The sequence below is a fragment of the Carcharhinus amblyrhynchos genome, chromosome 15, assembly GCF_965287045.1.
Source record: "Carcharhinus amblyrhynchos chromosome 15, sCarAmb.v2.hapA, whole genome shotgun sequence".
Taxonomy (NCBI): domain Eukaryota; kingdom Metazoa; phylum Chordata; class Chondrichthyes; order Carcharhiniformes; family Carcharhinidae; genus Carcharhinus; species Carcharhinus amblyrhynchos.
In genome coordinates, this window is record NC_137338.1 from 31,052,589 (window position 1) to 31,069,034 (window position 16,446).

The 16,446-nt window shown below is 42.2% G+C and overlaps 1 protein-coding gene across 2 annotated transcripts in view; it reads left to right on the plus strand.

The window, feature by feature from the left end:
- vps26c (VPS26 endosomal protein sorting factor C) overlaps positions 1 to 16,446 on the plus strand; it is a 65,737-nt gene that overhangs the window by 24,394 nt on the left and 24,897 nt on the right. The window contains exons 2-5 of one of the 2 annotated variants that reach the window (XM_080203729.1): positions 7,022 to 7,118; positions 9,418 to 9,561; positions 11,235 to 11,384; positions 16,332 to 16,412. In XM_080203729.1, coding sequence (XP_080059855.1) covers positions 9,487 to 9,561; positions 11,235 to 11,384; positions 16,332 to 16,412 — 306 coding nt within the window. In that variant the 5' untranslated portion in view covers positions 7,022 to 7,118; positions 9,418 to 9,486. The remainder of the gene's footprint in view (positions 1 to 7,021; positions 7,119 to 9,417; positions 9,562 to 11,234; positions 11,385 to 16,331; positions 16,413 to 16,446) is intronic. The other variant, XM_080203728.1, reaches the window with a different exon arrangement.

The window sequence follows — 16,446 nt, forward strand, 5'->3', positions numbered from 1 at the left end:
AACCCCCAGGGCCCCCAGTTGCTAAGCAACCACTGCTAATTCTGCCAGCCTCTATGTACTCTTCATTTTATCTTCATGCGCTTAATATAAAAAAGGATAGCAAGAGTTTTTATAAATATATAAAAAGGAAGAGGCTGGCTAGGGTGAACGTTGGACCCTTAGAGGTTGAGAGGGGGGACTTAGTGGTAGGGGATGGGGAAATGGCTGAGGCCTTGAATAACTTTTTTGTTTTGGTCTTCATGGAGGAGGACGTGAATAATTTGCCGGGTGTTAGTGATGGAAAGATGGTAGGACAGGAGGGTCTCAATGACATTATTGTTACTGGAGGGACTGATTGTGGACAAGTCCCCAGGACCAGATGGAATGCATCCAAGGGTTCTGAAAGAAATGGCGGAGGTGACAGTGGATGCCTTGGTGGTTATTTTCCAAACGTCGCTGGATTCCGGGGAAGTGTCGGAAGATTGGAAAACGGCTAATGTTACGCCGTTGTTTAAGAAGGGTGGCAGGCAAAAGGCAGGGAATTATAGGCCGGGTAGTTTAATGTCTGTTGTAGGTAAAATGTTAGACTCCGTCATCAAGGAGGAAATAGCGAGGCATCTTGAGGGGAATTGCTTGATAGAGCAGACACAGCACAGTTTCGTTAAGGGGAAGTCGTGTCTGACAAATTTATTGGAGTTCTATGAGGATGTGCCTAGGGCAGTGGATAGAGGAGAGCCGGTGGATGTGGTCTTTCTTGATTTTCAGAAGGCGTTTGACAAGATACCTCACAAGAGGTTATTGCAGAAGGTCAGGGGGCATGGAGTTGGGGGTAGGGTGTTAGCATGGATAGAGGATTGGCTGTCAAATAGGAGGCAGAGAGTGGGGGTCGATGGGTGCTATTCGGATTGGCGGTTGGTGACTAGTGGAGTGCCCCAGGGGTCAGTGCTGGGGCCTCAGCTATTTACCATTTATATAGATGATCTGGAGGAGGGCACCGAGTGTATGGTGTCGAAATTTGCTGATGACACCAAGATTGGTGGAACGGCAAATTGCGCAGAGGGTGTGGAGAGTCTGCAGAAGGATCTAGATAGGCTGGGCGAATGGGCCAGGAACTGGCAAATGGAATTTAATGTTGGCAAGTGCGAGGTGGTCCACTTTGGTAGGAATAATGGTAAGAAGGACTATTACGTGGCGAAAAACTGCAGCAGGTGACGGTGCAGAGGGACCTCGCGGTCCTTGTGCATGAGTCGCAAAAACCCAGCCTGCAGGTGCAGCAGGTGGTCAGGAAGGCGAATGGGATGCTGGCCTTCATAGCGAGCGGGATTGAATATAAAAGTAGGGAGGTCTTGCTGCAGCTGTATAGGGCACTGGTGAGGCCGCAGCTGGAGTACTGCGTGCAGTTTTGGTCGCCACACTTACGCAAGGATATTTTGGCCTTGGAGGGAGTGCAGAGGAGGTTTACTAGGCTGATGCCGGAGTTGAGGGGGTTGAGCTATGAGGAGAGGCTGAATAAATTAGGCTTGTACTCGTTAGAGTTTAGAAGAATGAGGGGAGATCTCATTGAGACATATAAGATGATGAATGGGATGGATAGGATAGAGGTGGAGAGACTCTTCCCGCTGAGAAAGGACAGTAGGACTAGGGGGCACAGCCTCAAGATAAAGGAGGGGGGGGTGCGGTTTAGAATGGAGTTGAGGAGGAACTTCTTTACTCAGAGTGGTGAATCTCTGGAATTCTCTGCCCGTTGAAGTGGTGGAGGCTGCCTTGCTAAATATTTTTAAGATGCGGGTTGATGGGTTTTTGATAAGCGAGGGGATTAAGGGTTATGGGGAGAGGGCAGGAAGGTGGAACTGAGCCACGACAGATCAGCCATGATCTTTTTGAATGGCGGGGCAGGCTCAAAGGGCTAGATGGCCTACTTCTGCTCCTATTTCTTATGTTCTTATGTTGTAACCCTTTTCAAGCACAATAGAAATCAGTTGGAATTGAAACCCATACATACAAACGCATTTGGCCAGCATGACCTTACAATAGGCTTTACCCTTCCCGGCACTAAAACATTAAATTAAACACACTTAAAACTATACTTTGTTTCTATTGCTTACCAATACAAATATAAATCCCTGCAAACCACATTTGTTTTCCTCAAAATATTCATTACTGAATTGAAAGTGACCAGCTAAAAACTGTTGCACGGTACTTGCCAATGTCTGTGAGACAACCCCTCTCCCATCTGCTCTCATGACCATGTTCCTACTAAACTGCTGACTAACCAACTTATAGAATCATAGAGATTTACAACATGGAAACAGGCCCTTCGACCCGATTTGTTCATGCCACTTTTTTTAAACCCCTAAGCTAATCCCACATTTGGCCCATATCCCTCTATACCCATCTTACACTGTGACTGTCTGAATGCTTTTTAAAGGACAAAATTGTATCCGCCTTTACTACCTAAAACAGCTTGTTTCAGATGCTCACCACCCTCAGTGAAAAATTGTCCCTCTGGACACTTTTTTATCTCTCCCTATGCCCTCTAGTTTCAGACTCCTCTACTTTTGGGAAAAAATATTGACTATCGAGCTGAATGTGTTCCTCATTATTTTTATAGACCTCGATAAGATCACCCCTCAGTCTTCTACATTCCAGAAAAACAGTCCCAGTCTATCCAGCCTTTCCTTTATAATGCAAAATCAAGTCCCAGTAGCATCCTAGTAAATCTTTTCTGCACTCTTTCCAGTTTAATAATATCCTTTCTATAATAGGGTGACCAGTACTCCAAGTGTGGCCTCACCGATGTCTTGTACAACTTCAACAAGGCATCCTGTATTCAATGTTCTGACTGATGAAACCAAGCATGCCAAATGCCTTCTTCGCCACTCTGTCCACCTGTGACTCCACTTTCAAGGAGCTATGAACATGTACCCCTAGATCTCTCTGTTCTGTAACTCTCCCCAGTGCTCTACTATTAACTGAGTAAGTCCTGCCCTGGTTCAGTCTACCAAAATGCATCACCTCGCATTTATCTAAATTAAACTCCATCTTCATTCGTCAGCCCACTGGTACAATTGATCGAGATACTATTGCAATCAGAGATAACTTTCTTCGCTATCCACTACGCCACCAATCTTGGTGTCATCTGCAAACTTACTAACCACGCCTCCTATATTCTCACCCAAATTGTTAATATAAACTTCCCCTCCTTGTTTCCATATTAATTGATGAAGGGTCATCCAGACTCGAACCATTGGCTCCATTGTCTTTCCACTGATGCTATCAGACCTGCTGAGCCTTTCCAGCATTTTCTGTTTTTGTTTCAGATTGCAGCATCCGCAGTAATTTGTATTTATATCCTTTTGTGCCTTGGTGTTACTTTGTTTTATAACTCCCCTGTGAAGTAACTTGGAATATTGCACTATGTTAAAGTTGCTATAGAAATATTATTTGCTATGTAAACTTCTGAATCATCTGCAAACTCCATGGCCTGGGCCTCGGCTCCTCCCTCTGCAACTGGATCCTGAACTGCCTAACCCAGAGACTGCAATCAGTTAGGATAGGCAACAACACCTCCTCCATGATCATCCTCAACACCAGTGCCCCATAAGGCTGTGTTCTCAGCCCCCTGCGATGTTCATTTTACAGCTTTGACTGTGTGGCCAAATTCCCCACCAACTCAATTTCCAAGTTTGCTGATGCCACTGCCGTAGTGGGTCAGATCTCAAACAATGACAAGACAGAGTACAGGAATGAGATAGAGAATCTTCAGGTATTTAGAGAAGCCAGGACTTCAAGGGACAGTCAGCAGGGTCGTTATGAATGAAAAATCATGTCTCATAAATTTGATTGAGCCTTTTGAAGGGGTAACCAAGAAGGTTGATGAGGGCAATGTAGTTGATGTTGGTCCACTTCGGTAGGAATAATGGTAGGAAGGATTATTACTTACGTGGAGAAAAACTGCAGCAGGCGACAGTGCAGAGGGACCCTCGGGGTCCTTGTGCATGAGTCGCAAAAACCCAGCTTGCAGGTACAGCAGGTGGTCAGGAAGGCAAATAGGATGCTGGCCTTCAAAGCGAGGGGGATTGAATATAAAAGTAGGGAGGTCTTGCTGCGGCTGTATAGGGCATTGGTGAGACCGCAGCTGGAGTACTGTGTGCAGTTTTGGTCGCCGTACTTACGCAAGGATATTTTGGCCTTGGAGGGAGTGCAGAGGAGGTTTACTAGGCTGATGCCGGAGTTGAGGGGGTTGAGCTATGAGGAGAGGCTGAATAAACTAGGCTTGTACTCGTTAGAGTTTAGAAGAATGAGGGGAGAGCTCATTGAGACGTATAAGATGATGAATGGGATGGATAGGATAGAGGTGGAGAGGCTCTTCCCGCTGAGAAAGGACAGTAGGACTAGGGGGCACAGCCTCAAGATAAAGGGGGGGCAGTTTAGAACGGAGTTGAGGAGGAACTTCTTCACTCAAAGGGTGGTGAATCTCTGGAATTCTCTGCCCGTTGAGGTGGTGGAGGCTGCCTGGCTAAATATTTTTAAGACGCGGGTTGATGGGTTTTTGATAAGAGAAGGGATTAAGGGTTATGGGGAGAGGGCGGGAATGTGGAACTGAGCCACGACAGATCAGCCATGATCTTATTGAATGGCGGGGCAGGCTCGAAGGGCCAGATGGCCTACTCCTGCTCCTATTTCTTATGTTCTTATCTACATGGACTTTAGCAAGGCCTTTGACAAGGTACCACATGATAGTTGTTGCGTAAGGTTAAATCTCATGGGATCCAGGGTAAGGTAGCCAAATGGATACAAAATTGGCTTTTTGACAGAAGCCAGAGAGTGGTTGTAGAGAATTGTTTTTCACACTGGAGGCCTGTGACCAGTGTTGTGCCTCAGGCATCAGTGCTGGGTCCACTGTTATTTGTCATTTATATTAATGATTTAGATGAGAATCTAGGAGGCATGGTTAGTAAGTTTGTGGATGACACCAAGATTGATGACATAATGGGCAGTGAGGAGAATCATCGAGGATTGCAGCGGGATCTTAATCAATTGGGCCAGTGAGCTGATGAATGGCAGATGGAGTTTAATTTAGATAAGTGCAAAGTGATGCAATTTGGTAAATTGAACCAAGATAGGACTGAGTGTAGGATATTATTAAACTAGAAAGAGTGCAGAAAAGATTTATTAGGATGTTACCAGGACTTGATGGTTTGAGTTATAAGGAGAGGTGGATCGACTGGAGCTTAGGAGGCTGAGGGGTGAAGTTATAGAGGTCTATAAAATTAATGAGAGGCATGATCAGCTAGACAGTAAACATCTTTCCCCAAAGGTAGGGGAGTCTAAAACTGGAGGGCATATGCTTAAAGTGAGAGGGGAGAGATACAAAAGGGTTCAGAGGGTGATGAGTATCTGGCAGAGTGAATGTCCAGCTGTCAGAAGTAGTAGAGGAGCGGGTACAATTTTGTCTAAAAAGCGTTTAAACAGTTACATGGGTAAGATGATTATAGAGGGATATGGGCCAAACACGGACATTTGGGACTAGTTTACTGTTTAAAAACAAAGGGGTGACATGGACAAGTTGGATTGAGGGACCTGTTTGCAAGCTGTAAACCTCTGACTCTATCTGGTGAACAGGTGCAGAGACAATCTCCCCCTGAATGTCAACAAAACGAAGGAGATTGTCATCAACATTAGGAAGCATAAAAAAGAGCATGCTCCTTTCTCCATCAATTGGATGAAGTAGAAAGGATTGAGAGCTTCAGAGTTTTACGTGTCCAGATCACCAACAGCCTGTCCAGGTCCCCCCATGCCGACATTGTAGTTGAGAAAGCCAATTAACGCCTCTACTTTCTCAGAAGTCTAAGGAAATTTGACTTATTAGCTATGACTCCAATTTTTACAGATGCATCATAAAAAGCATTCTTGCTGATTGTATCACAGCTTGGTATGGCTCCTGCTTTTCCCAAGATCACAAGAAACTACAAAAGGTCGTGAATATAGCCCAATCCATCACGCAAACCAGCCTCCCATCCATTGACTCTGTCTGCTCTTCCCGCTTCCTGCCTCAGCATAGCAGCCAGCATAATTAAGGACCCCATGCAACCTGGATATTCTCCTCCACCTTCTTTCATCGGGAAAAAAGATACAGAAATCTGAGGTCACGTACCAACCGCCTCAAGAATAGCTTCTTTCATGCTGCCGTCAGACTTTTGAATGGGACCTACCTTGCATTTAGTTGACCTTTCTCTACACTCTAGCTATGGCTGTGATGCTATGTTCTGCACTCTCTCATTTCCTTCTCTATGGTTGATATGCTTTGTCTATATAGCATGCAAGAAATAATACTTTTCACTATGCTAATACATGTGACAATAATAAGTCGAATCGATTGCTTTTTGAAATTTTCTGCTACTAATCTGCTTGGGAGATGGTATGAAGTATTTATCACTCTTTGTATTGGTGTTCTTCCTAATTTCAGTTTTAAAATTAGATCTCACTAATTTTTGGGATTGTAGGAATGTGTGGTCCAAGGAGGTACTATGAGCTTTTGGTGAAGATGCAAATCTGGACCCTGAAATCTTTTAAAGGATCCATCCATCAACATTGAGAGAGAGGACGTGTTGACTTTTTCTTTTAGAACAATGTTGGTTGTTTTAGAATTGTCTCGGCTTCTATGGTAGAATTTGTCACAGTTGTCAAAGATTAAGCAGAGTTTGCAGAGCAGGTTGTTGGATGTGGATTGGACTGAAATTTCCTCAGTGAAATTTGAAGCTATTAATAAAAAAGATCTCTCTTTTTTCAGCTTTGTGGTTGCAAACCATCAACCTGGCAGGGAAAAGCCTCGAGTAAGAGTTGTGTCATTATAATTTTGTGTTGTTTGTTTGGATGTTTCCTGTGCACAGGCTTAGGTGGTGTCGGCAAATTCTGGAGAGAGGTAATCAAGTCTAATCCTTTTATTAGTTGTCACTCGATCAAATGCACTTTACAGCAAGGGTCAGTGTAAGAAAGCAGGAACACGAGCTGATGCATTTTCATACACTCTTTACTTCAGAGTGACTTAAGTCGAAGTGAAGCGAAGTTTGGACTGAAGGCTACCTTACTACAAACCAGAGTACAAAACATGGGGGCGCGTAACCTTAAAATAAGAGGTAGGCTATCACGATAATTTCAGGAAGCAATTCTTCAAATAAAAAATAACAAAAATCTGGAGCTCTGTGTCTCAAGCTGTTAAGGCTGGAGAATCAATTGAAAGTATCAAAACTGAGATTGCTGGCCTTATGTTCTGCAAGAATGTTAAGGGTGGAACCAAAATGGAAAGATGGAATTAGGATGCAAATAAGCCCAATATAATTTAATGACAGACCAGGCTCAGGAGGCTGAATGGGCTGTCCTGCACAGTTCCTGTTATATTTAGGTGAAGAAGAATAGAACATTGGAGTCTTGTCTTTCTGCAAATAAAAATTTGTCAGTGATTGATGCACATTGCTTACCGTGCATCTTCAGTCAAACCACCAAACTTTCAATCTGTTCTATATATTCTATTGCGTACAGGTGAGTCCCCAATTAATTTCCACAACCTGAATACAATTAACCCCCAATTGCTATATAATTAACACTGTTGATGTAGTGAAACTGAACAAAATAAATACTTGGAACACTTCTATATTGACTGGTGTCTACAGATTCAAGAAGAATTTTCAAGTGCGTGGAAAAAAAGTAGGAACGTAGGAACATAACTAGGAGCAGGAGTAGGCAGTTTAGTCCCTTGAGCCTGCTCTGCTATTTAATACAATCATGGCTGATCTCATATCAGCCTCAACTCCACTTACCTGCCTGTTCCCATAGCCCTTCAAACCATCACTAATCCAAAATCTGTTTACCTCTTCATTAAGTTGTCCCGTCATCCACTGCACTTTGGATAGTGAATTTCACAGACTCTCAACTCTTTCAGAAAAGTAATTTCTCCTCATCTCTGTTTTAAATTGGCCACCATTTGTCCTAAAACTGTGACTGGTTGTTCTAGATTACCTTACAAGAGGAAACATCCTTTCCACATCTATTTCGTCTATCTCTACTCATTTTTCAACATTCCAGGGAGTATAGGCCTAAACTGCCCAATCTCTTTTTGTAAGACAAAATCCTCATCTCTGGAATCAATCTTTTGAACCTTCTCTGAACTGTCTCCAGTGCAATTACATCCCTCGTCAAATAAGTGGACCAAAACTATGCACAATATCCTAAGTGTGGTTTAATGCTTTGTACAGTAGCAGCAACCCTTTGCTACTTTTATATTCTATTTCTTTGGCAATAATTCCAAGATTTAGAACATAAGAAATAGGAGCAGGAGTAGGCCATCCAGCCCTTCGAGCCTGCCCCGCCATTCAATAAGATCATGGCTGATCTGTCTGATCTGATCAGTTCCACATTCCTGCCCTCTCCCTATAACCCTTAATCCCCTTGCTTATCAAAAACCCATCAACTCGCGTCTTAAAAATATTTAGCGAGGCAGCCTCCACCACCTCAATGGCCAGAGAATTCCAGAGACTCACCACCCTTTGAGTGAAGAAGTTCCTCCTCAACTCCGTTCTAAACCGCCCCCCCTTTATCTTGAGGCTGTGCCCCCTAGTCCTACTGTCCTTTCTGAGCAGGAAGTGCCTCTCCACCTCTATCCTATCCATCCCATTCATCATCTTATACGTCTCAATGAGATCTCCCCTCATTCTTCTGAACTCTAACGAGTACAAGCCTAGTTTATTCAGCCTCTCCTCATAGCTCAACCCCCTCAACTCCGGCATCAGCCTAGTAAACCTCCTCTGCATTCCCTCCAAGGCCAAAATATCCTTGCGTAAGTGCGGCGACTAAAACTGCACACAGTACTCCAGCTGCGGCCTCACCAATGCCCTATACAGCCGCAGCAAGACCTCCCTACTTTTATATTCAATCCCCCTCGCTTTGAAGGCCAGCATCCCATTTGCCTTCCTGACCACCTGCTGCACCTGCAGGCTGGGTTTTTGTGGCTCATGCACAAGGACCGCGAGGTCCCTCTGCACTGTTGACTGCTGCAGTTTTTCGCCCCATTCATTTAGCTTCCCTGATACCTGCATACTAGCTTTCTGCAATTCATGTATGATGACACCGATCCCTTTGCACAAAAGCATCCTGAAGTTTCTCTCCATTTTGATGATCATTTGCCTCTGACTTATCCACATTAAGCTTCAAATGCCAAATTTTGCCCCATTCACTTAATCTATCTATATTAATTTGTAAATTTCTTCTCTCATTATTGAAATTTTCTATCCCACCTATTTTAGTGGATCAGAAGCTTTGAATGATTCAGTAAAAATGAATGAAGTGTGCAGTAAAAAGCTTGGTATTGAGTGGGACCTGTTTTATGGATTTGAGTATCTAAAGGCAAGGCTTTGATTTGTATTGTGGCTTCTATTGCAGGAAACTCTGTCTGGCGTGGTTATTTTATCCAGTAAAGAAGCCATTCAGCACCAGGGAATCACCTTGGCCATGGATGGAGTTGTTAGCTTGCAGCTCAGTGCAAAGAGTGTTGGCGTATTTGAAGCTTTCTACAATTCTGTGAAGGTATGTGGAGTTGTTCAAACTTCTTTCTTTTCTCAGTAAATGATCTAATTGTGGGGATGGGCTATAATAATATTTTGTATTGACTTGTTTCCCTTGCTCAGCATTTATTGGAAAAGCTGAACTGCTGTCGCAGTGCTTAGCTGGAAGATAACCCTTTTCACAGAAGATCTGTAAACTACTTTCTCTCTTTGGTAGCCTTCCAGTTAGACGTTGATCTGCTAACGACTGCAAACTTAGAGGATGAGCTTCAAGTGTTCCCTTTCCAAGAACAGAAAGCCAACACTTATTCATGAGCTCAACTTTGTCTGGTCTGTTGGCTTCTGAAATGCAGTTCCTAAAGTTGGGCTGCTTATGTCAAGGAACTGAGCTGAGAGAGAAGGAGGGAAGGGAGAGATATATGTCTGATTTACTGTGAAAATGCTTCTGGAGTGATGGACGTTATCCGCTTGAAGCGAGTTACAGATAGTAACTGAGTTGTTTTGATTACTTGAACAGACAGCTTACTTGCAGATGTGGCATTGGAAAGTGACAGCCAACGTAAATCACGAGATTAAGCAAATAATGTCTAGGTCTAATGTAACTTGCCAGCCTATTTTGCTGTCAGACATATCTGTAGCCAATATTGGACGAAGACTCCATAAAAATATTAGAATAATAACTCTTTGTGCCATCCAGTCTGCCTAAAATTTAAGAAGCAGTTGGAAACATCGCCAATGATCAACCACTTGATGGTGAAAGCTCCTGAGAACTATTTTGTGTTATTATGAAAATAAATAAATTGCGTTGGCATTCTGAGGTAAAAATTAAAAAATGTTGTAAATAAACACAAGACTGTATCTTTGCAAAGAAAAAGTCAATGTTTAGTCTGTAGACTCTGAATGGAAATATTAGCATGCCCTAGTTGTCCTGAGGCCGTGCAGAGTCAAGCACAGAATGTGGACTGGATGTGTATGTGGGCTGACAAGTTTCCTTCTGAAGAACAGTGGTGAATTAGTTGGGTTTTTCATGACTATTCAGCAGTTTAGACAACACCAGGTTAAAGTCCAACCAGTTTATTTGATAATAAACCCACAAGTTTTTGGAAACGCTATTCTTTTGTCAGATGTGTGGAAAGTTCTGATCAGAGAGGGGCATACTGTGTTTACCCCAGTCCAACGCTGGCATCTCCACATCATATTCAGCAGTTTCACAGTGCTCAATCTCTGCGTTGTTGGTTGACTACTACAAGGAGATTATATTAGAAAATAATACTTCTTACGAAGAGTGGTTAAGTTTGCGCACTTCCACAAATAGCAATTGATGCTAGATCAATTAATTTTAGTTCTGAGATTGACAGATTTTTGTTAATCAAAATTATTCTTCATTGGCAATCACTCGCTAATGAGTATGATTATCCATCTAAGAAACTCTGTTATTGGTCATGGGTTCTGCGGGTCATTGCATAGCTGATGAGCCTGACCTAGAGCCACATCTTTTACTGCACACTTGGCAGGTGTTTCCAGGAGATAGGTTCATTCCTAGGACTCTAGATTGCTGTAGTTCCTTTCTCTGGTTCCTTTTCTGGGCCTCCTCTTTCTATTGGGTGTCCTTAAAGAGTTGTGTCCCTTCAAATGAGTCTCTTCCAAGCAATGGTCTCCCAGGTGTTGACAACTATGGTGTATTTCTTTTTGCAGCCAATCCAACTTATCAGCAGTAGTGTAGAAGTAACCAAGGCGGGGAAACTACCCAGTGGGCGGACGGAAATTCCTTTTGAATTCCCACTGAAGGTAAAAGGCAGTAAGGTTATGTATGAGACATACCACGGTGTCTTCGTAAACATTCAGGTAAGTGACAGCTTTAATTGTCAATGTTTAATAAAAGATCACATTCAACATAATCTCATTTCTTATTACCAGGTTAGCATTTTTGCCCTTGGCTTAAACAGGGGTGGGTGAGAGGAGAGGAAGGATTTTCTCCTCTGATTTTGTGTGGTATTACATTCTTAGTAATCCACCAGAAGTTGCACTGATTTGGAGTAATTATCTGCCTTACACCATCAAAAATTACAACCAGATTTTCTATCCATTACCTTCCTTTTTATGAAACTCACGTCCATGCAATTCGACAGTTTGCACATTTTCGGCAGCTGGAGATTTTAAAAAAACCAGCAAGTTGGAAAACTTTCCTTCCTAAAAATTGTCAGAGAAAATATTAAATGCACCAAACAAAATGCAATGAGAAGCCACAAAGTAAAAGATGCAAGAATTGCAAAGCAATAATGAGCCAACACAAAACAGCTTTAAGGAAGACAAAGTCAAAGGCCAGACGAGGTCTCCTACTCCAGCTATGTAGTTTGTAAATAAAAAGTAAGATTTGCATTTATAATGTGCCTTTCGTGACCTCTGGACATACCAAACCTTGTCACAGACATTTAAGTATATTTGAAATGTTGAAAGGAAAGATGTTGCTGACTCTCCGTTTTATTGGCATGACTCAGAAAATTGTGTGCTAGTGTGTTTGCATAATTTCTGAAGATTTAAAGAGTTTGTTGCTTACTGTTCCTCAGATTTTTCACTCTGTCCCCATCCACTTGTTCACACAGATGACTAATGATCATTAAATTTCCCCTTGTGTTTGTAGAGGTTGTGCAGTATACTTGAGTCCTGGTGTCTGTCCCTCTGTCTCTCTTTCCTCACTGTCTTCCTCCATCCATGCTCCCCCCTTCTCAATGCTGGAACTCCTTTCAGATCTGCTAAGTTTTCAAGAAAACAGATAGCTGTTCCGCACTATTGACCTGCTCCCAGGTGCTGACATCTTGTAGGTTTTTTGGGCAGCGTTAAAATGCATGGAAGAGAAAGAATAATGTTTTCATTCCAACAAGTGAATCCTTTTGAAAAGTTATTGTTACTGTTTTTGAGGTGCACGTTCCAACTATATATGTCTTTTTATTCTTGTCTTGAGGTACAGTTTTGAATGCGGAACAATTTCAAACTGTAGTAATCAATATCTGGACACCTTTCAGTTTAGAATAAAAATTGCAATGTGAATTTTGTTATTTTTAATCATTGGAAAATAAATTATTTCTCCAACTAAAAAGGGAGGTGAATTGATTCATCAGATTTGAATAAAAGTGTTCCAGTGGTTCCTAAAGTGGGAGTGTTGGTACATGAAACTCTGTTCAGATTGTGTCTATATCAGCTGAAATGAAGTCAGGCAGGGATGCTACTGGCATTATTTTAACTGATCATGTGAAATGCATGTTTCTTTTTCACAAATCTAGCCTTCATTACCATTTGATTTTGGAATTATAAATTGGCTTCAGTACAAGTATTTTAAGGAAATAATTTGGTGATTCCTTTCAAATTATGTTCAATGGAAGTGATTGAATGTTTAATGTGCTAAAGTTACTTGACAGTCATTTGCTGTGGTGTTCAACATGGAGTACTGATTCATCAGCTGAGGGCGTTGGTATGTGGTAATCAACAGGAGGTTTTCTTGCCCATGTTTGACCAAGATGCCACGTGAATTCATGGGGTCTGGAGTCAATGTTGAGGGCTTTCAAGGTAATTCCTCTGAACTATGTACCACTGTACCACTGGCTGTGCTGGTCATAGTGGTGTCTGGGACATTGCCTGGAAGGTATGATTCCTGTAAGATATGATTTTGAGTGTATCATTGTGTCAGGCTGTTGCTTGACTAGTCCGTGATACAGCTCTCCCAATTTTGGCACTAGCCCCCAGATATAAATGGGGAGAAGTTTGCAGGGTTGACTGAATTGGGTTTGCTGTTGTTGTTTCGATGTCTCAGTTGATGCCAGGTTTTCTGTCCATTTCGTTTATTTTTGTAGACTTTTTGATTTAATTTAGTTTTAATTTATTTTTGCCGCAGGTGGATACAGGTGGTATAACTGACTTACTCAGCCATTTCAGTGGACATTTAAGAATCAATCATCTTGATGTGGGTCTGGAAGATGGATGAGGATGGCAGGTTACTGAAGGATATAAATGAACCAGATGGTTTCATGGTCCACATTAGATTTTTAATTCCAGTTTTTTTTTATTGAATTGAGATTTGAATCCGGGTCCCCAGACCATTATCCCCGGTCTCTGGATTACTAGTGCAGTAACAATACCAATATGCTACTGCTTCCCCATTGCTGTAAGCTGCAATTTGCCTTTCAATAGAACAATATAAATTTAAAAGAAAACACTTGCATGTTGCTCCTACTATTCCTTAGAGAAAATGTTTTGATTTAAATCTTGATGCTGTTAGGATTCTGGACCAGAACCCCAAGGTATATCATGAGGCCAAACTAGACCCCAACAATTTCTCTATTTTGGCATATGTGTGAGAAACTTTTTTCCAGGAATGATTCCATTGACAAAGTAGGAATGTTTTGTAGTAAAACAATTTAAATATAACTCTCTCAAATGAAGCAGCTTAACCATGAACAGTTGAACAGTATTTAAAAATGAAAAGGAACCAACTTTAATTTCAAACTCATCCCAAACAGCATTCTTCTCATAAACCTGAAGGCTACTTCAAATAAAGTTAACAATCACAAATATACTTGCAATAATAAGTGAGACAGTCTTGAAGCTTTCAGAGAGATAGAGTTCTAGAAGCCTGCAAAGTCCTCGTAACTTCTAACAAGCTTCAGTTGCAAACTAAACTGCTTTCTGTAAAAACTGTTTTTCTCTGCTACAGACCCAGGAGTGCATATAAACCACATCGTTGCATGACCCTATCAATCAATCTAAATAAAATCCTAGGGGAACTTAAGTAAACAAAAGTCAGCTAACTCTTAACATAACCACTTGCAAGGCTAAAATGAGTCCTTATCCTGCTGTCCCGGCATCTGAATTGCGGGGAGGAGATGGCCTAGTAGTATTATTGCTATCCTATTAATCCAGAAACTCTGCTAATGTTGTGGGAATGTAGGTTCAAATCCTGCCATGGCAGATGACAGAATTTGAATTCAGTCAAAAAAAAGTCTGAAATTAAGAGTCTGCTGATGATCATGAAACCATTGTCGATTGTTGGAAAAACCCATCTGGTTCACTAATGTCCTTTAGTTAAGGAAATCTGCTGTCCTTAGCTGATCTGGCCTATGTGTGATTGCAGCCCCACAGCAATGTGGTTGACTCTCAACTGCCCTCGGGCAACTAAGGATGGGTGATAAATCCTGGCCGGCCAGCAACACCCAGGTCCCATGAATGAATAAAAAAGATCAGCATCTGAGGTTTTTTTTAGTTTGTTTATGAATCTCAAGTAGGCTTGCATTCACACTGCAATTAAGGTACTGTGGAAGTTCCCTAGTTGGCACACTCCATGCCTGCTTGGATACACTGAGGAAGAATTTAGCATGAACAGTGCACCTAGACTGCGTGTCTTTGGACTGAGCGAGGAAACCGGAGCACCAGCAGGAAACCCGCGCAGACTGTGAACCAAGCCGGGAATCAAACCTGGGTCCCTGGCGCTGTGAGGCAGTAGTGTGAACCAGTATGCCACTGTGTTGCATTCCCTCCATGCCTGTAGCATAAAGCTGAATTTTTAAACATTTCCCTTAAACACAATCTATATCTCAATTGCACTACTATCATCAAAATGCTGAACCGTGATCATCATAAATTGGCAGTAAGGATCATGAATATCATCGATTTTTTTTTTGCATTCAGTGACTGCCAGCTGGAGGTGAACCATTTGGCTATTTTATCCAAGTAGATTGTTTGTAGTTCAATAATCCAAAATTGTAAATTGTTTCCAGTGATGAAACCTACGCTGCCAAATTTCTGTCCTTGGGAATCTGTAATGATTTGATATCCCCTGCTGGTGGTGTCACTTATGGCAAAGCTGTGTTAAACAATCTTTCAGAGTCCAAGGCTGCCATTCTGTAAACTTGGCATTTCTGGAAGGCTAATTGTTCAAACTTGTGGATACTGTATCTGGATCTTTTAAAAATTAGATTGTTTTGTGTGAGGTGATTCATTTTGGTAGGACAAACTTGAATGCAGATTACAGAGTCAACGGCAGGGTTCTAAGGAATTTGGAGGAACAGAGAGATCTTGGGGTTCATATCCACAGATCTCTGAAGGTTGTCACTCAAGTGGATAGAGCCATGAAGAAGGCTTATAGTATGTCAGAGTTTATTAACAGGGGGTTTGAGTTTGAGCCGTGGGGTTATGCTGCAACTATACCGGACGTTGGTGAGACCACATTTGGAATATTGTGTTCAGTTGTGGTCACCTCATTATAAGAAGGATGTGGAAGCATTGGAAGAGAGTGCAGAGGAGATTTACCAGGATGCTGCCTGGTTTGGAGGGTAGGTCTTATGAGGAAAGGTTGAGGGCGCTGGGGCTTTTCTCTTTGGAGCGGAGGAGGATGAGAGGTGACTTAAGAGGTTTATAAGATGATGAGAGGGATAGATAGAGTGGATGTGCAGAGACTATTTCCTCGGGTGGATGTAGCTGTTACTAGGGGGCGTAACTATAAGGTTCATGGTGGGAAATATAGGAGGGGATGTCCAAGGTAGATTCTTTACTCAGAGAGTGGTTGGGGTGTGGAATAGACTGCCTCCTGTGATAGTGGAGTCAGACACCTTTAGGAACTTGCAAGCGGTTATTGGATTAGCACATGGAGCACTCCAGAATTATAGCGAGGGGATAGCTTGATCTTGGGATTGGACATAGCTCAGCACATCATTGAGGGCCAAAGGGCCTATAATGTGCTGTAATGTTCTATGTTTCTATGTTTTGTGTCCAAAGGACGATTGACCATTATCTCTCTTTCAGTACACACTACGTTGTGATGTGCGTCGACCGCTGCTTGCCAAAGACTTGATCAAGAATTGTGAGTTCATTGTGCATTCACTGGTAAGTGCAGACCAGTTTTTTGAAGACAACAAGG